Source organism: Ictidomys tridecemlineatus, chromosome 10, assembly GCF_052094955.1.
Source record: "Ictidomys tridecemlineatus isolate mIctTri1 chromosome 10, mIctTri1.hap1, whole genome shotgun sequence".
Lineage (NCBI taxonomy): Eukaryota > Metazoa > Chordata > Mammalia > Rodentia > Sciuridae > Ictidomys > Ictidomys tridecemlineatus.
In genome coordinates this window covers 80,505,986-80,526,075 of record NC_135486.1, presented here as the reverse complement: position 1 = coordinate 80,526,075, position 20,090 = coordinate 80,505,986, and the positions used below count along the sequence as shown (strand labels likewise).

The following is a 20,090-nucleotide window of genomic DNA, read 5'->3' as shown; positions in this document are numbered from 1 at the left end:
AAAAGAACTGACAAGACAATTCTGAACAAAGGAATAAAATAGGTTTTACAGTACCTGAGTTTAAGATTTACAAAATGCTATAAATTTGGGCTGTAAGTTTTTGGCCAAAGGATTGCCAAATAAACCAGCAGAATGAAGCAGAGTGTTTAGAAATAGATTCAGATGTACACAGTGGTTTAGTCTAGAATGAAGGAACCAGGAAAGTCAATGAGAAAAAGAAAAAACACAACTATATTAAAAAAAGAACCCATGGTATGTGTGGTACAGCCATGGTCACAGAAAATACAATCTGACACAGGGAAAAAAAGGTAAGTTTTGTCTTCAAAAACTTCTAATTTTTGAAGACAAAGGACTTGTACCCAGAAAAAAAACAACAACAAAACAAATAAAAAAACCCCAGAAACACCACAAACCCCCCTGCATTCAATAACAATTAAAAATAGACAATAGTACATAGATGGGAGATGGGGAGTTGAGTTGTTGTTTAATGAGTTTCAGTTTTGCAAGGTGAACAAACAAAAATAGCCCAATCAATAAATGGGCTAAGGAACTGAACAGACACTTCATAGAAGAAATACAACTGAATAACAAATATATGAAAAAAATGTTCAACATCTCTAGCAATTAGAGAAATACAAATAAAAACTACTGTAAGATTTCATCTCACCCCAGTCAGAATGGCAGTTATCGAGAACAAACAACAATAAATGTTGGCAAGGATGTGGGGAAAAAGGTCCACTCGCACATTTCTGGTGGGACTGCAAACTGGTGCAACCATTATAGAAAGCAGTATGGAGATTCTTCAGAAAACTTGGAATGGAACTACCATTGGACTCAGCTATCCCACTCTTCAGTTTATACCTAAAGGACTTAAAATCAACATATCACAGTGATGCAACCACATCAGTGTTTATAGCAGCTTAACTCACAATAGATAAACCATGGAACCAATTGAGTTGCCCTTCAAAAGATGAATGGATAAAGAAAATGTGGTATATATACACAATGGAATATTAATTAGCCTTAAAAAAAGAATGAAATATGGCATTTACTGGTAAATGGATGGAGCTGGGGAATATCATGCTAAGTGAAATAAACCAATCCCCAAAACCAAAGGCCGAATGTTCTCTCTAATATGCAGATGCTAACTCACAATAAGGGGAAGGAGCTAAGGAAGAATAGAGTTAACTTTAGGGGAGGGGAGGGAGTATGGGGGTAGGAAGAACAGTAGAATGGATCAGACATTATTACCCTTTGTACATATATTCTACATCATGAACAACCAGAAGAATGAGAAGTTATATTCCATTTATGTATGATGTACTATAGTGAATTCTGCTTTCATGTATAACTAATTAAAACTAATAAAAAATTTAAAAAGAGTTCCAGGGTTTGGTTGTACAACAATGTGAATGTGCTTAAAACACATGAGCTGTCTACTTAAAAATGGTCAAGATGCAATGTTTCTGTTATATGTATTGTCCCACAACTTTTTTTTTCAAAAAGTCTTGAATAGACCCTTCACAAATACCTAAGAATGCTCTGTAGGTACATGAAAAGATGTTCAACACCATCAACATCAGGAAAACGGGAATTAGAACTACAATGAAACACCATTTAAAATGGCTAAAAATTGGGGCTGCAGTTGTGGCTCAGCGGTAGAGCGCTCACCCGCAGGGCGCTAGGTTCAATCCTCAGCACCACATAAAAATAAAATAAAGGTCTTGTGCCCAACTACAACTAGAACAAAATATTAAAAAAGTAAAAATAAAATTGCTAAAAATTAAAAACTGATAATATCAAGTTGGGGAGTATGTAGAGCAACTGGAACTCTTAAGGCTTCGTGGAGGGCGAGTAAAATTACATAGCTACTTTGGAATATTTGCAATTTCTAATAAAGTTCAACGTACGTGCTTCCTGTGTCTCAGCCATTCTGCTCTTATCTGGGAATGATGAAAACAGACTTTCACAAATGACTCACGCGATAATTTCTTTTTTTTCCTTCTCCTTACTGGGGATTGGACTCAAGAGTGCTCTACTACTAAACTACATCCCCAGCCCTTTTTTATTTTTTGTTTTTGAGACAAAGTCTAAGTTGCCAATGTTCGCTTCCAACTTGCAATCCTCCTGTCTCAGACGCCCGAGTAGCTGAGATATCAGGCATGTATCATCATGCTTGGCTTGTACAAGAATGTTTATTGTGGTTTTTTTCCACAATAGTTCCTAAATGAAATAGCTAAGCTGTTATAACAAGGAAATAAGGATAATACAACAGTTTTATTTGCAGAGCTTAGAATAGAATCTGACCTGTAGACTAGAATAGGTTAACTTTAATAGAGGAACATCAAACTTTAAATTTCAAATTTGAATAAATTCTATAAAAAGGAATGACTTACTGTTAAGGTCTCTTACATATGATAAAATTCACAAATATTACATGCGTAACTATTGTTGTGGTAATACAATAGTATACTAATCAACAATAAGAAGAATACCTGTGACAGATACACACAAAGACATGAATGGATCTTAAAATGCTGTGTTGTGTAAAATAAGCCAGAGGATGGAGAATATGTACTATGGCCTGACAATGTAGCTCAGTGGTATAGCAGTTGCCTAGCATGTTTGAGGCCCCAGGTTCAATTATCACCCAAAACAGCAACAAAAGCCTCAAAGGTGTGAGGATGTGGACCATGTATTGTGTGGAAAGGAACGTGAGGGAACTTTTGATGATGGTTACATAGTTCAGAACCCTTCAAATGACGCGTGTAATATTTGTGAATTTCATCATATGTAAGAGAGACCTCAACAGTAAGTCATTCCTTTTTATAGAATTTATTCAAATTTGAAATTTAAAGTTTGATGTTCCTCTATTAAAGTTAACCTATTCTAGTCTATAGGTCAGGTTCTATTCTAAGCTCTGCAAATAAAACAGTTTATAAGATAAACCCATCTGTGATCCCATGGGATTTACAGTCTATCACCCAGTAAGTACTATGGTGCTTGGTTCGTTTTGCATTTAGTAAATATCCGTGGAGTGGATAAGTGACATGGTGTAGGGTACTGAGGGACAATGCTATTTTATCCCAAACTCACTCATACACCTGCTCAATCCCTCTTTATCTGTTTTACGTAAACACATGCTATTTGCTCTGCTGAGTGGGTCAAGTGTCAATACTCTGGGTGGATATACAGATAAAGACTCATGAACCTTCCCCCGGTGAGTAGTGACACACGGGTGCTTTCCAGACTAGACAGAGCACCATTCCTCCTCCATGAATTTCCTGGTTATTTGAGGGCAACATCTCAAGAAAAAAAGACTGAATCTACTAATGGACATGAACTGGTATAACTTTAAGATTTAGAAGTCTGTTTCGTGAAGGCTGGATAATTCAGATCTGAACCAGAAAATCTTGCCAATAATAATCATGGAAAAATCTGATTTTGAGTGGCACAGCCTTTTCATGGGCCCTCCCATATTATATTTAATTAATACCTAAAATAAAATATTGCTCCCATTAAAATTGTAACCTTTCAGTGAGAGGAAAAACCAACAGGGAGGAAAGGTACTATGTATATTCCTATTTATGTAGTCTAGTTCGGGAACATTTCAGGGAAGTCAATTATTAAAATCCTCAGTAAAGTACAGACTACTGTAAAAAGCTGGTTAAAAAACAATGAATTCAACATTATCTTGCCAGTGTACTCAAGTTATTTGATCTCCTGCAGCAACTTTAATTTAGAAAATAATCTTAAATGAAAAAATATTTTCAATTGTTTACCTCTTGAAACAAAAAAAATACCTGCAAAAAACCATATTTTGTTTCTTGTGTTCCTTCCTACAAACCTTACTTGTCTATCTTCAGAAAACTTAGCATTATAGCAGAAGCTCCAGAGAGTTTATATCATGCTGATTTACTTATTAGTGATTTTTTTTTGGTGGTGCTGGGGATTGAACCCAGGGCCTTACACATGACAGGCAGGCACTCTACCAACTGAGCTATATTCTCAGCCCTTATTAGTGGAATTTTATTGGATATGTTTCTATACTGGGCATCAGTTACATTTAAAAATGAAAGCAATAAGTAAATAATACTCTAATTCAGAATTGGGCTTTTATAGATGACCTGGATATGGTTTGGATATGGCTTACTTGTGTCTTTCCAAAGGTTTATGTATTGGAGGCTTGGTCCCAAGGGTGGTGCTGGAAGGTGGTGGGACCTTAAGGGGGGTGTTAGCGAGGTGGATTCTAAGATCATTGGGGTGTGCTATTATAAGGTAGTTCTTGTGCAACCCCTTGAGTTCTCCTGAGAGGGTTACCTAAAAGGAGTAAGCCTGGTTCTTCCTATTTTCTCTGCTTCCTGGTTCAAAATACGACCACTTGTTCCAACATATGCTCTGACATTGTATAAGCCACTAGATGACATGGCCAAAGGGCAGCACTTGCCACAGAGCTTGTACTCTGTCCAAAGCTTGGACTTTGAAATTCCAGAACTTTGTAAGCTAAATAAAACTCTTTCTACATGGGTAATTTGTCTCAGGTACTTTGTTATAGTGATTGAAAGCTAATACAACCTCTAATGTAAAAATGAATGACTCGGTACTTACCTCCTTTTCCCCGTCGTAAGTGACTGAATACTTGAACCTTGAGTTTTAGTATTTGCCAACACTGTGTTCATGACCATGAATGGGCAGACTAATAAACTCTCCAGCTAGAATGAGTCACCCCATCTCTGAAATTTGCATTTGCTTCTCTTATAGCTCAGTCCCACTGCACTGTAACAATCTGTTTACACCTCTACATCTCACACTAGACTGAGCTCTTGGGGTCTATGAACTTTGTCTTATGCCCTCAGCATGTAGTAGAGTGACTGGCATGCACTACATCCAGAGCCTATAATAACAGGAGTTCAATACACGATAAAAACAGAAAGACAGATATATATATATCCAAAGACACAATAGCATAAAAGATGATGTATACTTACCACATAATTGAAGGATGTATCAGCGAGCACTGCAAACTGACGAAACAGTGTGTGCCTAGTAAACATCTCATCCTTTAGGACATGAAAGCTGAAATAAATAAAACTAAGGAATTAAAATGTATATAATTCATAGGGCAAAGAAAATAAGTATTGTGTTAATGTGGTTAAGAATCGCAATAAAAGTTAAAAATATTACCAAGTAAAAATTTCAAAAAATTAGTATGAACTTATTACTTGAAAAAAATCATGTATTTTTATTCTTTGAAAAGACATAGAATTAATGAAAATGGGCCACCCCCCATGGCTCAGACTGTGGCTTAAAAAAAATTTCTCACTAAAATAAATCAGGTCATCTTTCAAAAATGACTATTTCTAGATCTAAGCCAGTGAATGTACAAGATAAACCTGGGAGATTTTGTTCTACCAGAAATCAAGGAAAATCATGAAAGATTATGTCAAAACAATGCAGTGGCCAACTTCTCACTGATTTTAAATTGAAGAAATTATGCATTGCATTGGCGAGAAAATAGTGTGTTTTCAGTCCACAGATGGAGAGGAATTTTGTCCCAGAATGGATTTTAACCAGAGCCTCACCAATACCTAATTTAGATCATGAGAACGGGGACCTTTGAGATGACTCACAGATGAGATTTTAGATCTGAGTAGAAGCTGTAATGGGCCAAGACTTTGGAATACACTCAGATGGGGTGAATGCATGCTGCATGTGAGATAAGCATAAATATTTGGTGGCTAAAAGATTAATTTTGGTAGGCTGAATGTTGTCCTCCACCAAAACATCCACTTCCTGTTCCATGGAACCTGAGTGTATTCCTTCACACGGTAAAAGGGACTTTGTGGATATGAATAAGTTAAAGATTTTGAGATGAAGTGATTATGTTGGATTATCTTGTGGCTTCAACGTAGCCACAGGGACTTAAGAAGAAGGAAGCAGGAAGATCAGAGAGGATAAGGAGTAGGCGATGTGATGAGGAAAGTAGAGATTGGAGTGAGACAAGAAGAATCTAAAAATTGGAAAAGGCAAAGAACTTGTTATTCCTGGAGTCTTCAGAAGAAACTAGCCCTACCAACAACTCAGATTAAACCCTGTAAGAATCATTTTGGATCTCTGACCTCCAGACTATAAAATAACAAATTGCTGTTGTTCTAAACCAATAAACTTTGTGGTCACTTGTTACAGCAGCAATAGGAAACTTATACCTACATTTAAGAATTACTTTTTAACAAGAATTTGGAAGAATTACGCAAGTTGCCCAATTTCATGGAAAAAATATAACTATGAATAAATTTAAAAAGAAATTAGAAAAAAATTAATAGTCTTCAAGGCCTTTAAACAATGAAATAGAACAAGAATCAGGAGCTGGGGCTGTAGCTCAGTGGTGGAGCACTTGCCTAGCATGGGTGAGGCCCTTTGATTCTTACCACTACAAACAAAACAAAACAGTAGCAAAAACAAAAACACAGTCAGTCATTTAAACTTTGCTCATAAAGAAAACATTCAGTCTGGTCAATTAAAGAGAAATTTTTACTAAACCATCTAGCAACAAATAATTCTCATTTTATCCCCCAAATCTCTCCTAGAATTTAAAAAGGCTCTCCACAATCATGTTATGAAGCCAGTGTGATTGTGACACCAACAGCTGTCGAGGACAACAGGAGAAAGCACAGTAGGTGTTCAACTCTTTTATGAACACAGAAAATTCTTAAGATATCAGCAAATGGATTTCCAATTTCTGGAAGCACAGGGCCTTAGGTCTTCTGAACACTCTTGAGTTTCATAATCCAGGCCCATCCCATTTTCTCAACTACCTGGACTTAGCTTCTGAGAAGAATTCAGACAGCTGGAATGAGAGGCAGGGATAAGACTTATAAAAGCCACTGGCTACCCAAGAGTTCAGAGTTATTTTGGTTTGGCTTGTGCATTTCTTAAGAAATCTGGATTTCACTTAAGACGAAATGAATGTGTTGTGAGTATACTCAAGTGAAAACAAGATATATAGAACTCAAATGCCTGGTTCTTTTTTTTTCTATATTATTATCCTTCTGTGGGCTGAGAACAAAGACACAAGACTTGAGGTTTGTCAGGTGTGAAACTTCTGAGGCTGGGAAGACACGTGTAACAGGAAAATTGATCATAGTCCTCTGACATAGGAGGCAAGCTAGAGAAGACAGAAAATTGGGGAAAGAAGAGGAAGTAAGGAACAGTGTGAAATTTCTGTTTACCTAAATGTACCCTCTCCCAAATCTAATGATGAGGGGCTTCACAATGAGTTCCAAGGAGAGGGAGGAGGAAGAGAATAAATGAGCAGAGTGGGCCTGTACCTTTCATGTTTGTAAGTTCTCATAGATAGTCAGCTACCTGAAGGGATGGTGGTCCAGTGCTCCTGAGGATGAGGAGAAGAGGACAGGAGGGGGTCTCCATCTGGGAAACCCCCATGGGGGGAATCATGTACCAGTTTTCTATGAATTTGGGAAGTGTGATGGGCAGAAGTGAGACCAGCCAGCCTCACAGCGCAGCAGGCAGAACCAGGGCATGGCTCAGGCGGAGGCACGTGGATTGTCTCCTGTCATGGAGGTGGGAGAGGCTGCTCCATCACTCTAACGTCAGCCAGGTAGGGATCTATATGGTCCTGGGCCTACGTGTCACACCCATCTGTGCTAAGAGAAATGACAATGATGATAAATGTCAGGCAGGTCACACTAAGAGAAAGGACCAGCCCCCATCCTTGTCAACAGCACTTCTTTATGTTCAGCCTTCCTGGAAATTGAACCAACTCAACAGACATGGAAAGGGAGCTTCACCATGAGGTAAATATAAATCATGGACTGGAACTAAATATAAATCATGAATCGACTGAGAGATCATTGGATTGGACTGTTACCTTGACTGGCTAAGCAGAAGGTTTTCCTCTACCAAACAAAAAAGAGTGCCCCTGATCTAGAATCAGTTACAGTGAAAGGAAATTGCCATTCTAGCACACACAAGTCCATGGCTGTCCTTACCATACTGCGGTGCCAAACCCTGTATAAAGACACCCTCAATGTTGTCATGTAGATCACATGGCATTAATCCAGTGATAACAACCAACTAGAGAGACATATACCATTGTGTCCCAAGTTAGTTGATTAAATAAAAAAATATAGAAAGTAGGATTAATATTTGCTACCATCCTAAATGTTTATATAATAACATAAAGTCTGCAGAGACCAAAACTATAACTATGATTGTCACTGTCTTGGTTAATAACAAATCAATTTGAACTGAAACAGAACATTTTTTTGTAAACAATTATTGAAAATTAGGATGAATCCCATAGACATGAACTAAATCTTAAGGATCAAAGAGAATCCCACAAAACTATTTAGGGAAAGATGTTCTATTCAGCGTCAGAGTTCAAATCCTTGTCCAGAAGAATGAAATTAAATGCATATTTAAGTTTTCTTTTGCTTTGCCTGTATCTACATTCTGCCTTGTAAGACGTAGATCAGACAGATATTAACAGACATATTTTGTAGAGTGCAAAACAGTTATCAACACAACTAGGAGCACAAGGCACACCATTTTTCTACAAGGAGAGGAGCTTCTGCTCCCCATCCAGTGTTGTTTCTGATTTGTGGGTTCTGGTGTGCCACCCTGGATTAAATATTTTGGTGTAATGTGCACAGGAATTGCTATGAACACAGCATGAGCTTATGAAACACAGCCCACACGTAGGGCATCGTGGTTCCATGAAGTCATGTGTGAGCCACAAGACTGACTGGATTGACTCCGTCGCATCAGTATTGATTCTGTCATGATCTGGATGATGGTTGACTATTGAAAATCTTGCAAAGGAAATTCCAACATGTGATAAAGAAAGGGATCTGGGGGAAATTATGTTAAGAAACAGGTAAACAGAACATGGATTTTTTAACGTTAATATGTGAGGAAAAGGGAAAAAATATGCATTTTCTCTATTTGGCATTTCTATTTGCCTTATCAGATTCTTAACAGGTTCATTTTATTTTTTTCCCATTTTTATTGCTATATTATTGTTGTACATATTGATGGGATTTGCTGTTACATATTTGTACATGCACACATAATAACAAAATAATTTGACTAATATCACTCCCCAGAACTTTCTCCCTTCCTCCCTCCCTTGTTCCTTTCCTCTACTCTAATGATCTCCCTTTAATTTAGAATTTCATTTTCACCATTAAAAAAAAAGATGACAATGATACAAGGAAGAACCATTAAATGATTATGTTAGTGAAAAATGCATCCAAGGATGAAGAAGTTGCTGCTAAAAGGAAAATAACAGAATAAAGGATCTAGTATATATAAAAAAATCTCATGATACAGACCAGTCACATTTCGTGTGCAAATGTCTTATTGGCTCTGTAGAGAAAGATGACTAGATGGATCTGATTAGACAAGGTATCAAGGGAGTCTGCCTGTCCTATTGAGCTTTTAAACTTGAAACACTGGAATAGAGAATGCAATAATCTTAAATTACAATTTTCTTTTAAGTGACTCTGACTATTCAAAGTATATGAGGGCACTTAACATTAATTAAATATGTAAAGAAAAATGTAAGGCTCCTAATTTCCTCAAACTACGAATACTGCCATTTTTATAAATAGAATTTGCATACCATACCTGTTCCTGAGAATATGGAATTTCCTCTCCCAGTTTTTGTTTATCTGCTCTGATTCCTTTTTACATCTGTAATAAATTTACAGATAGTTAAATGCTGGATTAGCTACAAAGGAATAGTAATGAATTGCCCTTTCCAGTACCTTTCTAATTTCTTCTTCTGATTCTCCAAATTAGCCTTTAACGTTTCCACGTGCATCTCCAAAATTCTTCTCCCTTCATCCTTTCAATAGAATGTAAACCACAAAGTCAATTACATATACAATATGCCCTGTTTCTCCCTAGATCTGAAATGGCCATTTCTATTAAATAGCATGCATATTCTAACTGCCTTTGAATGTAACTTGAGAAAACCATGAGTTAGAGTTACTTGCAAATTTCTATAAACCAGAAGAATTTAAGACCCCCATGCCTCCATTTCCTAGAAATGATTAACTTAAAGGAAATCAGTTCTAAATCATATGACAAAGCAATCAAACTTCATCATCATGCCCCCCCATCCCCCACCAGTCATTTCTTTTGCCCCCCTCTTTGACTGTGGCCTTTCCATCTCTCTTCATAGGCAGGAACATCCCCCTCACACTCTTACTTTCCATTTCTATCAAAACACTTTTTAGGAAAGGATCTGACTGAATCAATGACACTAAGGTTTTAAGTCATTTTTCAGTACTCTTTATATTTTTGCAAGGGGACAAAGATTTTAGCCAAAGGAATGAATCTCTAACAAAGGACTTGTAGACGTGTCATAAGTGATAGTTTGGGGAGGTGGCAGTAATGCGCTACCGAATCATACTAAAGAGGAAATTGACTTTTTCTGTCTCTTCACAGACAGGATAGCTTCCAAAGTCATTGTTACTTTGTAAGAAGAGCCAGAATCAATATGAACAACTAGGTTAATAATAATGCTTATCATACCCTCGTCGCTGAGGCTTTCGCTTTCCTTTCTTCTTGCGTCTTCGTGGGTGGTAGATGTTTAACCTGACCCTAAAAAATAAATAAATAAACCAAGGTAAATACAACATTTCAAATGAATGCACCAAGATGTGATTTTAGGGAAAGGAGATTGAGACTTTAAAATATGCTAGTCATATCCCCCAGTTCTTTGCTACTGTTAAAACAATTTTTTCTGTTTTTTTAAAAAAAATGTGTTTCACTGCAGTGATAGGTCAAATTTTACCGTTTCATCTTTTTTTCTTTTGGAGGGTTCACGTTGGGTATCCACCGAATCCTCAGGAAACTTAGGTGAGATTTTAGTTTGCTAAAAGAAAAAAACATCTTGGTTAATGATCCCCTTATTTCTTACAATACAGAGAAAAGTTGCTACTTACTATCCCCACACCACTCTCTGAATAGGTTCTGTGACCCACAAGGAAGGCCCTTTGGTATGTTGCCACTCTGGGTGGTTTTGGCTCTGTCAAGGAGGGTCTGAAAGAGGGGTTCAAGGATTCTGCAGCATAAAGGAAAAGGAACCTAGAGCTCCCCTGAGCAATCAGAGTGAGGGCTGGGGTGAAGGTAGGAAATGTGCCCTGCAAAACCACAGGGCGGGTGGTGTATGCCGGACTGCTGGTCATCAGTGCCCAGGGAGATGTTCAATGCTCCATGTAAAATGAAGCTACCTCTCCCTATCACTTACCTTCTTCAACCTTCACAAACTTACACATATAAAGGTGTATATGTGTGGGAGGTTTTAATAGAAATTGCAGAATCAGATGGAATTCAGTATCTGATTAAATGAAATACAAATGGAAAATGATGAGATTCAGAGACTGACTTAATTCAGTGGAAGAAGGAGGCCAGATCCAGAAAAAAAACACCAGAAGAAAGTAATTGCAATAGGTCTGCCGAAACTCTGAGACATGTGTTAGGCTACTACAAGGCAACAAGTGAAGCTTTGAGCCAACTCTCCATATGTCTGATGAAATATAAAAGGGGCAGGCAGAGATGAATCCAGTTGTCATCTACTGCCACACAGACAAATAACAAAATTTGTAATAACAGCCATAAAAGCTACAATTTATGGAGTGCCTATTCTGTACTGAGTATTTCATATATACTACCATTTATCTCTATGGACCAACCTATTTATTCCTTTATTTAGATTACTTTATGTTTAATGATTGAAAATGCATATGAATATTTTAAAAATAAAATTCCAATAGCATACACCAACATAAAACTCTCAACTCTCAGAAGCTAAGAATTTTGTTTTTTTTTTTTCTTTCTTTCTTGCTCTTATTTTTGGTGCTAGAGATTGAGCTCAGGGCCTTGTGCATGCTAACCACATTCTCTACCACTGAGTTTTGCCCTTAGCCCCTTCCTTCAGTGTTGCTCATGATTATTATTATAAATAAATAATAACATTTATTTGGACTCCCTTACAACAGAGATTAGGAATTTGGAGTGTCTACATTATCTTCTATCTCCTCTCTCTATTCCATATGCCCATTTTTTGTTTGTGTGTGTTTAGCCCTTAATATGGTTACTTTTATCATGACTAATATTCATAAATTTCTATATTTTGACTTTTTAAAATTTCTTACATACATGACAATAGTGGAGTGCATTACATTCATAATATTTTGACTTATGAATTCCATGTTGGGAAATTTATTTGTTCTCTTTTCTTTTTCAATACTCTTTTCTCCCTCTGCCTCTCAATTTTCAAAGGAATGCTATTCTTTTACATTGTGTGTGTGTGTGTGTGTGTGTGTATAAAACCTCCATGCCTTATTAATCTCTTTGATTATAAAAATGGAAGTCTAATAAATAGCATTTACAATATGTTCATATTCCCATAAAACCAAGTAGTGTAACTGGATCCCAGAGAAAGGGAGTGCACACCTGTTATCAAAGCCAGACTCTTCCAAGTGAGCATGTGTCAACATTTATTTTTTTCTACCTTCCCTTGCTTTTGAGTCATTCTCCGTTTCCCTTGTTTCTTGTGCCCATTATCACCTTGCATGTTTCATTCATTTTATATTTGGCTACAGTATTTTTTTTTTAATTTTCATGCAGGTTTCATGAATGGTAAACTCTTTGTTTTGGGGAGCAGGAGGTACCGGGATTGAACTTGGGGGCCCTCCACATCTCAGCCTTATTTTGTATTTTATTTAGAAACAGGGTCTCACTGAGTTACTTAGAAACTCACTGTCACTGATGCTGGCTTTGAACTCAAGATCCTTCTACTATAGCCTCACCAGCTGCTGGGATTATACAGGTGTGCATTATTGCACCTGCTCAACCCCCACCTCCACTCCCATGGTGCATGCCTATAATCCCAGAAGCTTGGGAGGTTGAGCAGGAGGATCACAAGTTCAAAGCCAGCCTCAGCGATGGAGAGGCACTAAGCAACTCAGTGAGAGCCTGTCTCTAAATAAAAAAATACGAAATAGGGCAGGGGATGTGGCTCAGTGGTCAAGGGCCCCCAAGTTCAATCCCCAGTACAAAACAAAATAAAACACAACACAAACCTAAACTTTATTTATTTTTCTTATCTGATCAATTGATAGTTTAGCTGGGTATAAGAACTTAAGACCTAGGGTTCTAAGACCTTAGAACCTAGGGTTCAAAGACTTTAAGACCTAGGGCTCAAACTATTTTTTCTTCCCTTTGGAAACTGTTCAATTTTTTATAACAACTAGTATTGCTGATGAGAACATGAATGTAAATCTCCTTTTTTTCCCCATTGCATTTAAACTATTTTTTCCTTTCTCTTTTAAATTCTTGGAGAACTAAAATTTCACCAGTGAGTATTTATTTCCTTAATTTAACAAAAACATATTCTCTCCCCAACTTAGTTTCTCTGATACTGAGATGTCTTACAATTATTATCAATGTCATAGCTTGACTGGCAACAGTTTTTCCTTGCAAGGACTACATAAAATAATGGAGCATTTTATAATCAATGTCTTCTGAGATTTGATAAAATATGGCAATCTGCTTCTTGTTTTTGAATTTCGATTAGCACTTAGTGGTCTTTTCCATCTGGATATTAATGTTTGGATTATTTTCCTCCTGGACTCATGGAAATGTTCTTTTATTCTTTCTATTATTGCTTTGATCCTATTGTATTTATTTTGCTTTTAGAAAATCCTATTTGAGGTATTAGACCTCTTGTCTCTATTCTTTAAGTGTTTCTTAAAATTTTTGTCTGCTATTTTGCCTTATGTAGAGGCAAAATACATAATACATAAGGAATCTTATGTATTATGTATAATATAATAATATTATATAATAATCTGGAAAATAAAGTAAGGAATCTTCCCAAGATTCCTTACTTTATTTTCCAGATTATTAACTAGGCTTTAAGCTATGTCAATTTTATTACTTTGTTTGTTTTGTTGTCTTTTCTTTAAAAAAACTTTGTTATTTCCAAGAAACTATTCTTTTGCTCAGACTATTCCTTTTTCATAGCTGTCTGTCCTTGCTTTATGGATGAAAGATTCTCTTGAATGTCTTCCAAAATATTTTTGATAAAAATCCTCTTAAATTCCTGTCTATTTCCTTAATTATCTGCTTCCTACAGTCCCAAGTGCTTTTTCTCTTCTCTTTGTTATTCCATTTACAAATTATTTACTGAATGTCTACAATGTACAGAAATTATTCTAAGCACTGTAGTTACAATAGGGAACAAAACAGGATGGAAGTAGAGGAGAAAGATTTGAGAGAAATAAAAGAGGTAGAATTTATAAGTGTTTTTGTTTATTTTTGGTTTTTGCCTGAAGAGAGATATCTGGAATTTCTCATTTGGGTAAAATTAGATGGAGAATGATACCATTCATTAAAATAAGGAAAACAATAGGAAGAGGGCCAACTTTGAGTGCTTTTTTTTTAATGGAAAAGAATTGGTAAATTTAGATTCAAACACTGAGTTTCAGGTACCTGTGACCCATTCAGAGGAAGACATATAGGCAACTGTGATAAGGGCCTAGAATTTTGGAGAGGAGATAATCTCAGAGATATAATTTGGAAATCATCAATTTATTTGTTGAAGCACCCTGGATAAGGCAGTTCATAAAATTTATAGATAGAGAAAAGTAGAAAGTCAGGAATGGAAATATGTCCCCAGTCATGGCAGACCTATAGTTTTGATTTATCCCAGGCAGATAGGAGACTCCTTTGGATTGGTGTAATCCTAAACCTGGGCCCTGAGCATTGCTCTAAACCCTACTTCTCTTACTCTAACTCCTACTCTGCCAGTACCCACAATTCTGGAGATGACTTTGATGGTCCTAGAACTACCCAAATAAATATTGCCTTATTTGTATACAGAGTATCTCAAACTTCCTAGAACACACTATCTCTCTCATCACCACCAGCATAGTGACTCTATTTTCCCAAGTGCCTTAGGCACTCACAACCAATTTACCCACAAAGTGACACAAAGCCTTTGTTATCATTGGCTGTTTTAGCCCTGAGAAAGGTGAGGTCCTCAATGAGACATGAGGCAGGCATTCTTTGGGATCCTTCTGCCTTATTTTTTCTCAAAGTACACAGCTCACTTGAACTGCCTGTCTGCCTAGGGCACAAGGAACACAGAGCAAGTTCATTGCCATTTGGTTAATAGTTTCCTATGGAAATAATTGGGACAGACCAAGTTCATTGCCATTTGGTTAACAGTTTTCTATGGAAATAATTGGGGTAGGAGCCAGCCCCAACCTTTGGGGGGGCGGCATTTACTAGTATGCCAAAAGAAAAAACTTACCATGAATTTAAAGCATTAATTCCTAGAAAATTAGGAAGACAAATTGGCAAACAAACTGTTTTCATGTAGAAAGGCAATTTTATCTTATACCATTCACTTTGGGTTTAAAATTTAAAAATTTAAAATTTAAAAAATTAGTTTGAGTTTTAAAGCTTCCTTTTTTTTCTGACTCCCAAGTAATGATCAACTATGTAATAATTACAGATAAGACTGCTCAAAGCCTGTCTTCTGTAAAGCAAACGGTTATTCGGTCTCTCCAAAAGACAATACAATTACAATGATGAAGATAGCATCTCTTTTCTTTGAAAAGATACAGGAATAAAGAAAAAAGCACAGGAGGTCGAGGAGAGTGTTTACTCTGTGGTTTGAGTTGAACTTTCCCCTTTGCTACAGCGCGTTGTATTAAATCCTGGTTCTGTCCATATGAAACTGTCATTTTGTTTTGTCAGCTGCTGACATTCCACTTTCTCTGGACTACACATGCTGGTCTTTATGTGGTCCCTCATTGACAGGTGCAAACACTGGACTGCTGAACAATAGATGGAGGTGGATATGAATAGCAATGTTAATATGAAAGTAGGAAAATGTAAATTAAATAATCATAAAGGCAATATCAAATTTGTGATTATGAATAACTGATAAGTATTTCTCATTGTATTTTGAATTTACATAGATTTATAACTAAAAGCTCATAAGATTCATTAATAATGGAGTCTGTGCTTCTTACATTTGTTAACACTTCGGATACTTTTTTAAAAAAATTAATAATCTAAAATTAGGAGTCAATAGTCTGGGTTTGTAATAACAGATGAAGCACAATTATGTTTATTAACTACTGTAAGAGATACCATATTCCTTACCATATTCTCACGTCTCTGTTCTCTTTTTTTCTTATCAAGAGTCATTCTATTCTTCTATTTCTCTTATTTTATATGACCATCCCTCTTCTGAAATTGTGGCCATTCTTTTTTTTTAATTGTTTCTTTTTAATTAATCTATTATGTCTAAATGGATTCTAACTGACAGTAGAATCCATTTAGACATAACTTGGCCATTCTTTCTGGACTAAGTGAAAAGTAATTTTGCTTCTTTGTTTCTTTCCCTTTAAAGTATTAAATATATTACTATCAAAACAATCTTCCTGATTTATCATAAAAAAGATGATTTTTCCCTCCCAAAAGAGTCACTAATTTTGATTTTCATATTAACTTCTTTTTTAGCCTTCCAACAAACAGCTACTTTTGAACACCAATAATGTCCCCATGCTTGGAGGTTAGTGAGTTAAGAAGGAAGAGTTAGAAACACAGGGAAAGAGGAGACCCAGCCTTGCATTCTTAAAATTTGGGCAGAAGAGACTTGAGAATTAGGAACATTGAGGATAAGAGATGAGGCTGTGTGCCATTAAACACTTCTCACAGAGGCTGAAAGTCAGAAAAAAAGTTATGACTTTTGAGTTTTCCAACAAAATCACTAACCTAGGGAAATCTTTCAAAAACAGGACAAGACTTTCCTCATTCGATGTGCTCCATGGATTCTACTGCAGATCTGCCAAGGAGCTCTGAATCATTTTGGTAGAATGATCAAAATGTGAAGCCATGTAGGATCCATGCTTGTCTGGGCTTTGTGCAAATCTCAAATGTGTCTTCCTGAAGATCCAATAGACTACAAAAGTCCAAGTGGGCTTTTCTCCTCATCCAATCCCAGAGCCTCCTGAACGTTCTTTTCACTGACGATAATCAGATACATAGCAGTAGCATACACATCTTCTATTAAATTATCCAATCTAAAAACTATAATAAGTATACTTCCACGGTGAAATTAAAGATAATGAAGCCATTGTATAATATAGCAAAGGAACAGAAATTGTGTCTCAGCAGGGTACTTGTAAATTGACAGGGATTGGTTAAGCAAATAGTGCTAATTCTGTGATTGAAATATTGGACACAATTGCTTATAGATATTAAGTGGCATGGAACAATGTTCCCCAGATTGTGTTGAAAGTGCAAAGTCACAACACTCGTATAAAAGAAAGGCCACAAGAGGCTTATAATGGCTATCTTTGGGAGGCAGGATTTCTTTTTTGAGCCAATTTTGTACAGTGAATATGGATATGTTCATATGTTTTATATGTAAAAATTTCAGGTGTCTGGCTTCTACTTAGAAAGCAAAAAATGGCACTTCAACACAAACAGTAAGAAAAGTCCAAATGACAGCTGAACTCATCAGAGAGCTGACCTCACACCCAAGTAACCTGAATTTTATCAGAGAGGCAGGAAATGTTAAAAAGAGTAAAATGGAAAAACTAGAAATAAAAAAGACAACAATGAAGAATTTTGAGGGCTTATCATAGGTTCTATACAGCTGAGGAAAACAATTCCTGAATTTGAAGATAGAGTTTTTAAAAATTTCACAAACTGAAATAGAGAAAAACAAGTAACTCAAAGTGAATGAGCAGATCATAAAAGAGTTCTGTAAAAATATCAAATAATCTAACATAGACACAGTCATGTGTCATGGGTTTCACTGATACTTTGGTTCATGGTGGGGGTGCTGCCCATATCATAGTATATACCGTATGAACTAGGTATAGAGTAGCCTATATCATCTAAGTTTGTGTAAGCATACTTCATAATGTTTGCACAGCAACAAAATCATCTAACAATGCATTTCTCAAAACATATTCCCATGATTAAGTGATACATGATTGTATTTGAAGGCAAAGGTGTAATTAAAGATTATAGTCAGAAGTTAATGAAAGACAGCAAGCTACAAATTCAAGAAACTGAATCAGGATAAAGAGAAAGCAAAGATAAACTCTTGAAGTTATTCCAAAATAAAAGATACATTATAGACACAGAAACTAAATTTACAGCAGGCTTCTTTGTCAGAGACTATGTAAGCCAAAAGACAATGTAGTCATGTCATCAAACTATTATAAGAAAACAAAACTCCCAACCAAAACTTCTATGCTCATAAACATCGGTTTCAAAAATGGAGGTGAAATAAAGGTTATTTTTCAGACACAAGCAACAACCAAGAATTTATTGCCCTCAGACCAAAAGAGAATATGATACCAGACAGAAACTTAGACCTACAGAAAGCAATTAAACCTTCAGAAATGGTCTAATTGGCATCAAATACCAATCTTGCCAAGACAAATTCTATCAATTTGTTACCTCAAAAAATATCTATATTATAAACTTTAAATGTTTTTGAAGGATAAAACTGTACCTTTGATGGAAACATTAGAAAAGATTATCCAAAGGCATTTGGAGCAAGATGCATGGACAGATATGAATTTTATAGTAGCATTTTGGAGGGCTCTTAAAAAAGACTATTGCTGAAGACTAAGATATTTAGTGGGAGAGTTCCAGAGGTTCCTAACAAATTGAAGTAGATTTTTTTATTTTAAAAAATTTTAAAAAATTTGTTCTAGGCGTGGAGCCACTGCATATGCCACCAGCACAACCTCGCGGCACCGTGAGGATCTGGCTGCCCACCTTGTCCTCTCTGCTGTATCCTCGGACTTGTTCCAACAATCTGTTAAAACAAGGCGGATTACTATGAAGTTCTAGGCTGCAGAGACATACCTCACCCAAGGAGATGAAAAAGGAATATCCGAAACTGGCACTAAAGTGGCATCCAGCTTAGAAAAATCCTGAGAATAAAGAAGAAGTAGAGAGAAAATTCCAACAAGTAGCTGAGACATAGAAGGTGTTATCAGATGCCAAAAAAGGGGGCATCTATGATAAGTATGGCAAAGAAGGCTTAAATGGTGGAGGTGGGGGTGGAAGTCATTGTGACAGTCCATTTGAGTTTGACTTCACATCTGGAACCCAGTGAGGTCTTCAGGAAATTTTTTGGTGAAAGGGACCTATTTTTGTGCCACTTCTTTGAAAACCCATTTGAAGATTTTTTGGGGGAACTAAAGGGGTCCCTGAAGAAGCAGAAACCAAGGCACGGGCTTGTGTTTCATTGCTTTCAGCGGATTTCCATCATTTGGAAGTGGATTTTCTTCACTTGGGTCACTAGATCACGGTGGCCTTACTTCATTCTCTTCTACATCATATGGCGGCATTGGGTTGGGTAACTTCAAATCTATATCAACTTCTACCAACATAGTAATTGGGAGAAAAATCACTACAACAAGAATTGTCGAGAATGATGAAGAAAGAGTACAAGTTGAAGAAGAAGGCCAGTTAAAGTCCTTAATGATAAATGGTAAGGGGCAGCTGCTACTCCAGGATAACAAGTAATTCAACGCACTCATTTAACAGAAATGTTAAACTATTAAAAAAGCACCATTTGAGGACTAACAGGAACATTTTTTTAAAGATTTCAGATGAATTTAACTTTTAATATAATTGTACCTAATCTAGAGTATTTACAAACAGCTCGTCGGAACCCCTATGTGTCATAGACTTTTGAATTTATTATTGGGACCACACAATAGGACCGTATATATATTTTTTGTCTTTAAAATTGTTGTAATCCCTGTACGCACTTTGTTTTTTTATTAAATGTGATCCAAGGTAAGCCTTGACTTTGAGTAGTGCTACTACAAGATTGTATCCTAACATCAGCATGGATCTGCTTTCCATTGTGTTTGACATGTAAGCCAACTTCAGCCTGCTGGGAGCTAACATTGCCAGGATGAGTCACCTATAGAAATATTTCTTCCCCAAGTATTTAGTAATGAAAGATATTAATGCATTCATGGTAATACATTTCTGGTTTAATA

The 20,090-nt window shown here is 36.3% G+C and overlaps 1 protein-coding gene and 1 pseudogene across 1 annotated transcript in view; one reads left to right on the top strand and one right to left on the bottom strand.

Annotated features, from left to right (window-relative positions):
* Positions 1-20,090, bottom strand: part of C10H10orf67 (chromosome 10 C10orf67 homolog) — a 132,274-nt gene that overhangs the window by 22,293 nt on the left and 89,891 nt on the right. Inside the window, exons 11-15 of the mRNA XM_040277984.2 lie at positions 10,823-10,903; positions 10,561-10,629; positions 9,789-9,868; positions 9,649-9,714; positions 4,989-5,076 (exon numbers count right to left, since the gene is read on the bottom strand). Of these exons, the coding sequence (XP_040133918.1) occupies positions 4,989-5,076; positions 9,649-9,714; positions 9,789-9,868; positions 10,561-10,629; positions 10,823-10,903 (384 nt within the window). The remainder of the gene's footprint in view (positions 1-4,988; positions 5,077-9,648; positions 9,715-9,788; positions 9,869-10,560; positions 10,630-10,822; positions 10,904-20,090) is intronic.
* LOC120887393 (dnaJ homolog subfamily B member 6 pseudogene) lies at positions 18,341-19,605 on the top strand (annotated as a pseudogene).